General features: G+C 35.9%; 1 protein-coding gene across 3 annotated transcripts in view; it reads left to right on the top strand.

Annotated features, from left to right (window-relative positions):
• Positions 1 to 13792, top strand: part of IQUB (IQ motif and ubiquitin domain containing) — a 50079-nt gene that overhangs the window by 23559 nt on the left and 12728 nt on the right. For all 3 annotated transcript variants that reach the window (XM_026510264.4, XM_057304462.1, XM_057304463.1), the window contains 2 exons: positions 5139 to 5314; positions 13329 to 13499. In XM_026510264.4, the coding sequence (XP_026366049.2) occupies positions 5139 to 5314; positions 13329 to 13499 (347 nt within the window). The remainder of the gene's footprint in view (positions 1 to 5138; positions 5315 to 13328; positions 13500 to 13792) is intronic.

The raw sequence follows: 13792 nt of genomic DNA, 5'->3' as shown, positions 1-13792 counted from the left end.
ACTGTTCTTAAAGCCTTTTCTTATCTCCTCCTTCCAATCTCAGCTGAAATTTTGTCGCCTACTCAGAGGCTTCTGTGACTGACAGTAGAACTTGGATATCCTGTTGTCATCACGTTCCCATGGTACCCCAAACTTTTCATTTATGTCATCACCACAATTTGTAATAACACATTTTTGTTTGTTTGTTTAACATTAATTTTCACTACTGGATTGTAAGCTCCATGAGAGAATAACTTAGTTGTTGTTGTTGTTGTTGTTGTTGTTTGATGACCTCTTTATCTGTGCTTAGTTCATATGCCCATCAAATATTGATAGAATGAATGAGTGGATCGATGAAGGGGAGACTCAAAGATGGTGTAATGCAGCCATCTCTAGCTTGAGTCACAGAACATATAATTGAATACAATTTTAGGTGTCAGATAAGCGGTCTGTTTAAATAGTTATATGGTTAACATGCTATTTACCAAAAGATGAAACAATTAAACACTAGGTCTAACAAGCAACACTAATACATTTTTCTCTTTGGTAACATGCAAAATCGAGTGGCTTTAGGAATGTGGCAACGTTTGAGGTAACAGCCTTCTCCCTGGACTTTACGTCTGAATCCCCTTTCTCCTAATCGTTGACGTCTGCAAATACTTTCTGTTTTACTTTAAACTTCACTTCTATTTTCATTTTCTCTCAGATGAAAACAAAGTTTGTTTCTAAGTGTTAAGAGTTAAAAGACAGCAGTGTTGGCAAGGTGTCTGTGAAAGGTCTTGTTAACAAGTGTAAAACTAAAGTTCTATTCATAGTAGAATTCTATTCAAATAATTTGGATATTATTGTTATTTTGTTCGGTTGACAGGCAGTTGTGCAAAACAGCAGAAAATATGCCGAATGAGGTTCTACTTTTTCTACTTATTAATGGCTATTAACTTGGACAAATCGCTCACTTCTCCAAAGCCTCAGGTTATTCATCTTTAAAAGGATTTAATGATCTCTGGCATATTTACTTCACTGGGCTTTATAAAGTGAAAATAAATATTTCGTTTATGAAAGTACTTTCAAAGTGCAAAGACTTATGTCTATATAAGTTATTGTTATATGGTAAATAATTTTATACAGATTTTCTATATTAAAGTAGAACACACATACTTTGTATGTCTACACATGATTTGTGTGGGAGAAAATGAAATTTCTTATGTAAAAGAAGCATTTCTTAGTTTTCTTCCAGCCCTAAAATTCTAAATTAAAACTCTCAGAGGGGCGCCTGGGTGGCACAGCGGTTGGGCGTCTGCCTTCAGCTCAGGGCGTGATCCTGGCGTTGTAGGATCGAGCCCCACATCAGGCTCCTCTGCTATGAGCCTGCTTCTTCCTCTCCCACTCCCCCTGCTTGTGTTCCCTCTCTCGCTGGCTGTCTCTATCTCTGTCGAATAAATAAATAAAAAATCTTAAAAAAAAAAAAACCTCTCAGAATAATAATTTTTAAGTTGTTTTGTTTTTGTCTTTGAAACTGCTGCCCTCTTGTGGCTCCTAGTGATAATTGCATAGTTTGAATTACAACTTCTACTAGGTTTACTTTTCCTTTGGGTAGTATGTCCCTCAGTAATAAAAGCAAAATATATCATTTTAAGAAAATAAATTTAACTATGTAAGATAATATAATGTATCAAAGTCAAGGCCATTTGCAGGCAACACGGTTTTATTTTTATGTTTTTCTTCTTTTTCTTAACAGCAGTATGTTGAAGGTGACTCCTTTCATTGGTCTGAATTGTCACTCTTACTTCAGATTCAGCATAGGGGTCATCATCTTTAGGAAACTTCTCTTGACAGCACAAATTAGGCTCAGAGCCTCTTTTCCTTGTCCATGATTCTCTGTAAATACCACTTTCTTAACTGTCTACATTTGTACCGAGGGCACCTGATAAGACCCTTGCTCATTATATCTAGTAAATATTTGTTGAATTGAATCTCCTAACCCTTTGCCTCGTTTTGACTTGTGCTGACAGCATTTTCTGACTCTTCTCTAATTATTACTTCTTGATCTCAAGGTACCTTGACTTCTAGCTTCTGGAGTCCATTGACATAATCTGGCTCTGGGCGTTCAGTCTGAATCTTTCTTAGTTCTCTCCACTCAGGCTTTCAGTCTGTGAATGAGAATTTTAAAAAGCAGATGCATGGAAACTGCTAGTAGTGGACAAAATCTTGTATATTCTGCTCTTTCTTATTTGGAAATTGCAAGTTTAGATCTCAGAAATTTTAGAATGTGTATAGACTTTAGGACTAGTCCTATCCTTTCATTTTATAGTTGAATTTCAGACCCTGGAAATTGGATGATTTGTCCAAGAAGATAAGTTAAGGAGATAAAATAAATATATTCTTTCAAATGAACTAGTTCCTTTAATATCTTTTTATTTAAAAATATTGGTGTATATTGACATCCGTTATGGACTGAATTGCATTCCTCCAAAATTCATATGTTGAAGTCCTAATCCCCAGTACCTCAAAAAATGACTGAATTTGGGGAGAGGACCTTTGAAAAGGTAATTCAGAAAAGAATAAGGTCATATGGACAAGCCCTAACTAGTATGACTGATGTCCTTATCAGGAGAGGAGATTAGGACACAAACGCGCGTGCACATCCCTCCCCCCAAACACACACATAGAAGATCATGTAAAGACTTTGGAGGATGGTGGCCCTTTAGAAGCCCAGGAGAGAGGCCCTCAGAAGAAACTAACCGTGCCATCACCTTGATCTTGAACTTCTATCTTCCAGAACTGTGAGGACATAAATAAATTTCTGTTGTTTAAGCCACCCAGTCTATGGTACTTTGTTATGGCCGTCCTAGAAAATTAATTCAGTATTCCAGTTTTGTTTTTGTTTTTGTTTTTATTATCATCATCCCTATGGAACATATATTTTATGAAAGGGGGCAGAATCTCTCTTGTTTTCTTCAGTGTTTTTTCTGTATAGGTCTGGAAACTGTTAATTCAGATAGGAAATAAGTTTTGTCCATCTATTCCTGATCCCTGTGTGTTTATATTCCTTATTGGTAATTGGGACATGGTATTTCTCTGATGTCATGTTCCATTCCTTACTATAGATTTACAGGGTGGTTGTTCATCTAATGGAGAATTTTATTGGAATTAAAGCCCATTCTTTTCATTTCTAATTAGCTTCACTGGATTGTTCCCTTTTAAAAAATTATACTGATAATTTAAGCAAAATGTAAAGTCTGAATATATATGACTATAAGTGAATTTGAGTGCATATATACTGTATATCTCCAGATTCACCCAGGACGTAAGTATTAATCTAGGAGAGCAGTATATTGCTATTTGAGGCTGGCAGGATAGCTTAAGTAATATCCTAGTGGCCTAAATTTATTACTGGTCCCAAAGGTTTCTAATGTAAAACTAGAAGTAAAATAGGCTTACTTATATCATTCAATTTTTATTTGCTTTCTGGGAACATCTATATAATCCCATGAGATAAATTATCTCAGTTATTATTTCCACAAGCAAGCAATTTTTCTCTTCATTCATATTCTGCCTTTGGATATGTGAATTTTGTCTAATTTTTAAAAGTTCTTTTGGTTGGTAGAACTACTCTTAAAGGATAAACTCATCAATCATAGATTTCCTGGACTTTCATAACATAATTTAGCCCTTAAATTTACAACCCTTTTGCTGAAGACAATTTAGCTTTTAAATTTAAAAATCTTTTTGAATAGACCAAGCTGTACAGTGTCTGAATAATGTATTCCCAGTAAGGGACAGAGTGGATTCTTATAAAGATTACCACTGGCATGTCCTTGGCCTGATCAGGATGATTTCAAGTTGAAAGTTGAGAGGAAGAAGAAATAGTTTGATAAAACTTTAAAATTAGATATTCTCAAAGGCAGTGGTTGTAACAGAAGAAGGCCAGAAACAACAATTTATTTCAGAGAGAGAGAGAGCGTGAGAGAGGGAAGGGGCAGAGGGAGAGAGAGAATCTCAAGCAGACTCATGGCTGAGCACGGAGCCCCTCGTGGGGCTTGATCCCAGGACCCTGAGATCATGACCCGAGCCAAAATGAGTCAGCTGCTCAACCAACTGAGCCACCCAGGTGCCCCTAAAATGAGTAAATAAATCTTTAAAATAAATAATAGTCATTATTTTTAAAACTAAGAAATTTGAGTCATCTGACAGAGGAATTTAGCTGGAAAGGTAAAAAAACAATTCAATGATAGGTCTTTTCACATATATCAAAATAGTAAAAACATTTATATATATATGGGAAATATATGTATCAAAATATTAACCACATTTATATATTTATATACATACATATGGGAAGGAAATAACATGTTACCCTCTGTGTATCTTCTTCTGAGGGGGTTATCTTCCTGAGGGAAGTTAATCTTTTTTTAATCATTTTGTTTTATTTTTTTCATCACAAGTGTACTCCTTTTTCTTTTTCTTTTTCTTTTCCTTTTTTTTTTTTTTTTTTTTTTTGAGTAAGCTCTATACCCAAGGTTGGGCTCAAACTTACAACCCCCAGATCAAGCCAGCAAGGCACCCCAGTAGGTGTATGCTTTAATCCCCATCACCTCTTTCCCCCTCCTCCCACCACCTTCTCTCTGGTAACCATCAGTTTGTTCTCTAGAGTTACGAGTCTGTTTCTTGGTTTGCCCCCCTCTCTCTTTTTTTTCACTTTGTTCATTTGTTTTGTTTCTTAAATTCCACATATGAGTGAGATCACATGGTATTTGTCTTTATCTGACTTCCTTATTTCGCTTAAGTAGCAAAAGCGGGTATTCTCTTGAAAGGGAGTCTGAGTAGTACATGTTCATGGCTGCTACAAACCCAAACCATATATTTTTCAATACTGGGGAGAGCATGTGCTTACTGGGAGGCATAATTTGACATTATCTGGGCTGATTTCCTTTGGCTTCTCTTTGTTTGATTCTAATTTTATTGCTTTAAGTTTCTTAGCTTCCATTTTATCCTATTTTTTCATGTCAGGTGAACAATATGAATGCTTATATTCATGTATAATTTTATTCAAATTGACATAAAAATAAAATACTGTTTGTCAGGATATCATGGTAAAAAATTTTCTGAAAAGATGTGGGATTTTAAAAACTCAAGAGTCATTCATGTTATTCCTCTAGTCTGGCAGCAAGAAGAATTTGCACGTATTAACCAGTCTTCCACTGGAGCTGAAAGGAAAGCTGCTTTGTGTGAACTTCTGGAAAAAGAGACCCAGATAATTGCTTCCATTGGGAGGCATAGATACATTGCATATATGGCAAACCGGGAAGAATTGACACAAGCTTTTTTGGATAAGGTTAGTAAAGTAACAGTTATTTAAATAAGAATGTATCCTGAGTTTAAAAATGTAGAATAATGAACTAAAGAAGAGACTTACATTGTATGAATTTGCATGTTTAAATCTTCTGTGTGTGTTTTTCTTTTTTCTGGTACAGCTTTAGACTTTTAACTGTGGCCTAGACTAACAGTTGACAATTAACATGAAATTAGTATGTTCTTAACTAAAAGGTTTTGGCCATGAAGGAAAAAATAAAGATACCTTCCTTGTGACTGTTCATTTAGCTTTAGGCTGGCTAAGGAAGTTAGATGAATTGCACACCCTGATGAAATGGAGAGTTATTGAAGTCACAAAATGTCTGGGTTTGGGATGCCTCATAGTAAGCAACCTGGGGGAAAGAGCTATAGATTAATGTTTTTGCTCTTGCTCACCAGGTCATTAACTGACTAGAACTTTCTGATCAAAAGCATATATGATTATTGAAAACCATGAAAACATACAATTAAGGGAAAAACTAATTATCTTTTCATGTTGAAACTGCCTGTTTGATATTGATTGCATAGCCTGTTTCCATAGTGACCAGTCTCCTTTTGTAAACCTGATCTTTCCAAACAATTAAAAGCCAATCCAGACACAAGAAGAAAAGGGATAGAGTTCTTCAAGATCTTTGCCTATAGTGACTCTAGTTGAATGGTTCTTGTCATTTGAGAACATTCATTCTTAAAAACCATGTTTTTTTGATACTATAAATGCCCTCCTCTCATTTTACTAATACACTCTCCTGTTTGATCTCAGTTTTTCTTGTGGACTTAACTACTACCTACAGCCTGGAACTCCCTGCAGGTCCAGACCAGATCTCTCTTAGGAGCTTCCAAATCATGTATCCAGTTGCCTATTGTTACTGCTCTTTGGGTGTCTCAAGGTTTAAGGTACTTAAGGTACACCTTAAGTTGACATGTCAATGCTGAAATTAAATCATCTCCTCAGTCCCTGGCCCCTCATTTCCGAACTGATCCTGTTTTGTGGCGCTCACATAATTTATCTTCATGAATGTTTCATCATCTATTCATTTGCTTCAGGCAGACACCTGGGCATTACTCTTGACACCCCGTCCAGCCACCAACCAGTTTGTTCTATTACTTTAATAATCTTCTCAATCCTTTATTTTTTCCTTTTCAAAGTCACTGCTATGGTGTATAGGGAAATGGCTCTGCCATGGCACCCTGATGACCTTGCATGTACCCAAACAGGCCAGGTGGGCAAGACTTGAGCCACAGCTAATCTGAATCTTGGTGCAATGCCTTGTGATCCTGCTGCAAGATGAAAGGATGGGAGGCTTCTGAAGAGATGCTGTGGAGCAGTTCCTTTCTTTTGCTTCGCTGTGTCCCCTCGGAGGCTGTCATGAGACAGGTCTTGTCTTGTACGTGTGAGCTTGACAGTGATTCAGTTGAATGTGGATTTCCTTCTCGTTTGGATTACTTTCTGTATCCAAATTAGGCTCTCAGTCTCCAGCCTTAGTTCACAGTACCCTCCTGTCATCCATACCACTGCCATAGTGACCTCACTAAACACAGCTCTGCTCCTGCTTCTCCACTGTCCTCAGGAAGTAAGGATTTTCATAATTGATCCTCAGCACACCTCACCTGTCCTGCTGTTGTCCCACGGTCATCTCTGCTTGCACACTATAGCCACACTACGCCCGCTATGCTCAGTTACTTGCACGTCCTCAGAAAGACCACGTGCCTTCCATGCTTTTGCATCCAGTGTCGCCTCTACATGGAACATCCTTTCCCTCCTTCCTTAGTAGCTAGCTACGCACCCTTTAAAACAAGTTCAGATGCCCCTTCTCCCAGAAGGGATCTGCTGATCGTCCTACTCTAGCCTGTACTGTACACTTTCATGAGACCCTGTTTCACTTCTGTTTTAGTATATAGTGGTCAGTTTTTTTATATCAATTTACATGTCTGACTCATGCCTAGATACTGAGTTTCTTCAGCAAGAGCTGTCTATTATCTCTGTATCCTCATATCCTAGCACAGTGCTTATCATTGAGTTTTACTAAATGCTTGTGGAGGAAGGCAGGGAGGAAAACTAAGGGACAGAAATAATGGTTGTATAATTTCATATTTCAGGTAATATCAAGAAATTATGCTATGTAGATACTGTCATTTCAAATTCTTGAACATCTTCATTCTAGGAAAGATTAAAGCATAATATTCATACTTCTCCAGAGTCATATTTCAAACTAAGCTTATTTCTTTAGCAAGTTTCTTTATCTTGAATCCGGCTTCACTACTGGGAACTCTGTTCCTTGTGTGTCTTATTATTAACCTTACCAACGAGGACAGCATGGACTTCAGGCAACAGGGACCCAGAATGTTTGAAGGAGCCGGGGGCCTCTGAGGTGCAGTGGACAGGGAAGACGAGTGGCACTTACTCTTCCTTATTCCAGGCTAGACCTTCTACAGGAATTCCTACTTAAGCTTTCTCTGATGCTTTGTTTCCTATAAACTATTTTAAATTCTTCTTTTAATACTTACAGAGTGTCTATTCTACTTATGCCTTTATACCCCCCCGCTGCCCCACCACCCCAGACCTCATGTCTAGCTTTGAACCTAAACCTTTGTTGAATTATAAAGAGTTCAAAGTGGATAAAGTCCCGGCATGTAATATTGACTCTGGAGCCAGTTGATGACCATTGCCCTTTCTCATGAAGTGTCACACTCTACAAAGGTCTTGAAATCTCACCAAAAAAAAGATGAGATGGAGAAATTTTGTTCACAAAAATTTTCATGAGGAAGAAAGATCTGGTCTTTTTGTTTTTTTTGTAAAAACTGTTAAGTTGTTGGGGTAGAAACTGAGACCCTGAAGAATCCTTGAATGTAGGAAGAATTACCAGGAAGATGGAAGTTTTTTAAGTGTTGCTAGAGAGAAGAAGAGAAAGTAGAGTGAGGAGACGGTTGGAAGGCAATGGGGCACAATGTGGCCCTTGTAACTTTTTAGTTATATTACTAAATAAATTAAAAATTAAGGGCAAGATAATTTTTTTGGTAAGAGGAGAGGGAACGAGAGAAATGATTGGGCCATATACTGATTCAGGACAGTGCCCAAGGATGCAAGACCAGAAGACTGAAGGAAGGAGAGAAAAATTAGCCACAAGAACTTGCAGAAATCAGGGGAAAGGCTTTTAGTGAGTCATAGGTTTTAGAATTAGATTTTAAATTCACGGTCACCTCAGCTGATAAGCCAGTTAATCTCACTGGTCCTCGGGCTAAGATTTAGAGGAAATGGGCATTTTAGCTGATACAAGGGGATTTTATCGCAGTTTTGACCAAAATCTTGTTTAGGGCAAGGAAAACACATCCATAGGTTGGAACTGCTTCACTTGAAGCTGATCCTAATCCATTACATAGCTTAATTAGTTTAGTCCTTAAAAATACTGACTAACAGTGACTTTGGCCTACTTTTAACCTGTTATGGTAAATTATAAAATCTTTGTTATTCTACTTAAATTCATTTAAATCACCTTTTTGTATAGGATGCCATACTAAACATCATAGAAAACAATAGAGATATATTTTATAGTCTTTCCTTGGAAATACTTCTACAATATCTATTCCTCTTTAGGCCTGTCTACCTCTCCTCTCCCCCACATCTACCATTGTCTCCAATATTCAAGAGGAGACAGCACTGATTTCATAAAACTTGAAGTAACTTATTATCCTACAGTTTGTGGGGTTTTTTTGGGTTTTTTGTTTTGTTTTTGATTACTAAGAAAAAGTAGCTTATAACTAATCCCTGAAGCTAGACAAGGTCAGAGTTTTTTCAAATGTCGAAACTAACAATCAGAGCCATAATGCAGACTTTAAGATCCACATTTAGCACCATAACATATAGATATATAAAGAAAATATTTACTTTCCTATAATTTGGGAATAACTTTGGAGAATAAAATTTTATGTTTGGTTTTAACTTCATTGTATCTAAATATTATGTGGTTTACTGAACTTATATTTTTAATCTTCTTATCCTGAACATAGAATTTCTCTGAGTAATGAATGATATTATTTCCAATTAGTCCAATCAAGGCATTAAACTAATCAGGGTATTATGGATTCATACTATGCCTTCACTCTCCATAAAAGGCTTAATCTAAAGATTTTTTTGAAGTATTAGTTAAATAATTTGTAATTTTAACACATCAAACATTGACCTCGGCGGCAGGTTATCAAATGTTATAACTCACAAGCTGCCGGAGATGAAAAAAAGCAGGCCAAGAAATTCGAATAAAAAACCATCAGCCAGTTTCTAATGTATCTTGGGTTTTCTTCACCCAAACTGTGTTAAAGAGACAGTTTGAATTTCTGCAGGATATTTTCCCTAGAGTCAAGGCCATTTATTTCTTTGATTCACATACCACTTCTCACAGTCACGGGCTAAAAAACTGCAGTCCTTGTGAGCTCTGTTCATTTAAATGTTTTTTTTCTCCCCCGTACTCTGGTGGCCAACAGCTAATGGGATAGAAAAATGCAACCGGTTTTTGCTTCTTTCTGAGCACCATAGTTCACAGGGGTGTCCTCTGTGTGTGAACAAAACCCCTTTGCTGTGTAAAAGAAAAGTTGATCACAACGCAGTAGCTTTTGGGGGGTTAGGGTTATTCTTAATTTGTGCCCTTGGGGACCTAAGTATTAATTTAGGAGGAAGAAAGCCCCCTCTCACAGTGCAGTCATTTCTTCTCTTGTGTGGAAGCCTGCTGCTCTCAAGGTTTTTGTTATCTCTCCACCTTCCCTTCCTTGAAATGTGTCTTCCTGCTGTTCTTCTGTTTCTCTCCTCCGGAGTCTGCCCTGTCTGAATTGTTGGCAGCTTAATGGAATTTATTACGCTCCTTTTTCCGAAGCAATTTAAGAACATGATTGTTGTACATCTCTTATTACAGGCAAAGCATTCAAAGAAAAAAGGAAATAGGGAAGAGAAATAAGCAAAGTTGACGCATTTTCCTGTGTCAGAGTAAAAAAAATATATATATACCTTAAAGCCTGAAATCAAAGAAGCTTAGACTTGAATGAAGACCAACTTATCAGTGTTGGCAGCAATACATCCAAGTATAAAAACAGCTTTGTCAAACAGAATTTTTTTTATATCTTTTAGTGCTAACTAGGGAAACTCAAACTTCAAATCTAGGATTCTTTGATTATATCACTGTGGCTAATTCCTGGTTATTCTTCAGGTTTCATCTTAGACATGATTTTCTATTCACCAAGTAATTGCTTCATAGCAACCTGTGGTTAGTTACCTACTTACTTGCAATCATCAAGCATAATCACCCTTTATTTTAATTACTTATGTTCTTATCTTTACATATTGTTAGATTTGAGGGTTCTTAAAATCAGTATAGTATTTTATTTACACTGCCTAGTACACTGACTAATAATATATAGTAAACACAACAAATATTTGTTGGATGAATGAATGAGTATGGTAGGTCCAATCAGATATACAGAACTGTGAGAAATTTATTACTCAGACAGTCTTTCAGGAGAAATAAAATTAACAAACAAGATAACTATAGAACAATTTGGATTTAAATTTCATTGCCCTGAGTGATTGAAACAGAGACATTTCATACGTGTGTGTGTGTGTGTGTGTGTGTCTTTACAAGTACAATAACGCTTCAGATACTAGCAATTTCATTAGTTCAAAACATAGTAGTTAAGAATTTTTATGGAAAAGGTAGGGTTTGAGTTAAAAATTGGAGGGTGGGAAAGATTTGGATGTTGAATATATTTGAAAAAAAATCCAAGATATTACCATATCATACTATATTAGATGGGGCTAAAAACTTGGAGGGGAGGTGGAGTTAAATCAGTCTATCAGCTAAAATACAATTTAGTAGATGAACTAGGCATATCATTAGAAGGTAATTATACTTGGATTTTTACAAATGAAGTAAGTTACCACCTGCAGAGCAAAAGGTATTGTCCACATTACTGGAAGAAAGGAAATTGCATTTAATAGAACCACCCTAAAGAAAATTGCATGGAAAGATTAAGATACTAGTTAGACTTTAAAATATCACAGTATGAAACTTAGCCCAAGATTGCTTATTCCTTAAAACTTTTAAAAGAATCTTTGAAACAAACATTAAACTTTAGTAAAACTCTGAGGCCTACCCCAAACAAGGCTGTATCTATTTAAAAAAAAACATATATATATATATATATATATATATATATATTTCTAAGTGACAATAATTAAATGACAAAATATTTTCTTTTAAGATTTTATTTATTTAGTTAGAAAGCCACAAAGAGAGAGAGCTCACACACGAGCAGGTGGAGGGGCAGAGGAAGAGAGAGAAGCAGACTCCCTGCTGACGAGGGTCTCCAGAGGCTTGATCCAAGAACCCCAGGATCACGACCTGGGCTGAAGGCAGATACTTAACTGACTGAGCCACCCAGGCACCCCTACAAGATATTTTCTTATTGAGCTATTTCCCTTTTATAATCCTTAATAAATTTTAGTTAATTCTATCAGTCTGCTAAGTAGCAGTACATTATTTAATATTAGATTTATGCCTCAAGAATATAAATTAATTATAGGGTTGCAACCTCTCATTTGCTGAATTAAAACTAGAACTGAGAATCTAAAGTTTCTGATGAAAATTCCTAGCTCTGAACAGCACTTATTTTGGCTTTGATCAGAAAATGCTGCCATTACTTTGAAAACATATCAAATATAGTTGTTTTTAGATGGTACTTTTCAGTTTTCAATGTAATTTAGCTAATATGAAATGTAAAAAAATTTAAAAGTAATTTAAGCTGCAACTAAAAATTCCTCATGATCCTGTCATTCTCAATATAGCCTTATATTATTTTTCTATTTGGCTAGTCTGCATTCCTGATGATTTGTTCCCATAAATGGGCTTCTCTTTAAACTTTAAATTATATCAAATCTAAGATTTAAATGGCTGCAAGTATGGCATAAATTGGACTGCAGGTCTCCAAAGCAATTACCATTCAGCCTATAAAAAATCCAGCATTTGGACAGTTAATAAGTCGTGATCAAAATAGCCTTGTTTCTGATAAATTAAAATCAGGAAAGAAATTGAGCAGCTGTATACCATAAAGAAGAAGAGAAAATAGTGAGTTTTCACTGTGACATTTCTAGGTGAATGCATCTTTTCTTAAATTCCCGGTGAGAGGGAACAGGAGCAGTGTCAAACAGAGACTTAATCTTCATAAACATCCTAGTGGTGTCTCTGGTGTCTCACTCCACACTCCATCTCCTGAATTCTTAGTCCAGGAGTCTGCAGATGAGCTTCAGGGGAAGTGAATGCCTTTTCTAACTCTCAGTTCATGGGGTGGCCTAGGTTAGGAGGCACCAAGCCAGATTTGGAAATAGGGAGTGAGAATCGTAGCCGTCATCAGGAGGCAGGGGCCACAGCCCTGCTAAGATAGCTAAATATAACCGTTTGACTATGGACATCTGCTTTGTGAGGAACTGTGAACTTGTTAGAGTTATGTTTATCGGAAACAAAACTGTAACTTACAGAGTCCCATTTTGTAGTATCTGTAGGTCTAATGCATTGAGAATTGTGACCATTGCTCCACAGAAGTTGTTTTCAATTGGCAAAGCATGATCAATATACAGTTCTATAAATCAATATAATTGAACCAAGCAGATCATTTTTTTAAACATTCCAAATAGCATGCCTTTTCCCAAAGGGTGATGAGTTACTCCATATACCCATTAAGCCATTCAACATACTAATTAATTAGTACAAACTAGTAGCAAATTCTGAATTCTGTAGAAATATTTGCACTTCCACAGACTAAATAGCTCTTTTATTTTTTTTTTTTCCTAAAATGTTTTACTTTCCCATGGTCTACAAATTCTTCAATTAATTTCCTCAAGTTTTAGTGGTACTTTTATTCATAAAGTACATGATACTAAGTTAGCTTTTAGTAGAAGTAACAAAATTATTTTTAACCTTTAATTAACTGATAATTATAAACATAATGTTATTTTCAAGTGTTCAGCTCCAAAGGTATGGAGAACATTTAGTGGCAAAATAATTGAGATGGATACACCGTTCACCATCAGAGCCAGAGAGCTGCAGAGCATCTATAAATGCATTATGCTGAAAAACATCTCTCAAGATGAAAGGCTGGATGTACTCCTAACACTTAAACATACTGTGAAGGTACATTAACTTTCTCTTAGTTTTCAAGTATCACTATCAATTAAAAAAATGAATACTAAAATAAACTGTTTTGTATTAATTATAAAGATGATTAATCAATGTTTATACATATGAATTTATTTTGTCAACAAGCTATATTGTTTTGGTATAATTTGGGGAGGATGTGGTTTATGTATTCATATTTATCTAAAAATTCTCAAACTATATGTTATGATACATAATAAATGTAAATATAGCACAATAAATACTCTAAGCATAACTATACCCATCTCTGTGCAATGGATGCAAATATA

Source organism: Ursus arctos, unplaced genomic scaffold, assembly GCF_023065955.2.
Source record: "Ursus arctos isolate Adak ecotype North America unplaced genomic scaffold, UrsArc2.0 scaffold_3, whole genome shotgun sequence".
NCBI lineage: Eukaryota > Metazoa > Chordata > Mammalia > Carnivora > Ursidae > Ursus > Ursus arctos.
Note: the sequence above shows the minus strand (reverse complement) of the source record. Positions and strands in the feature narration are given on the sequence as shown.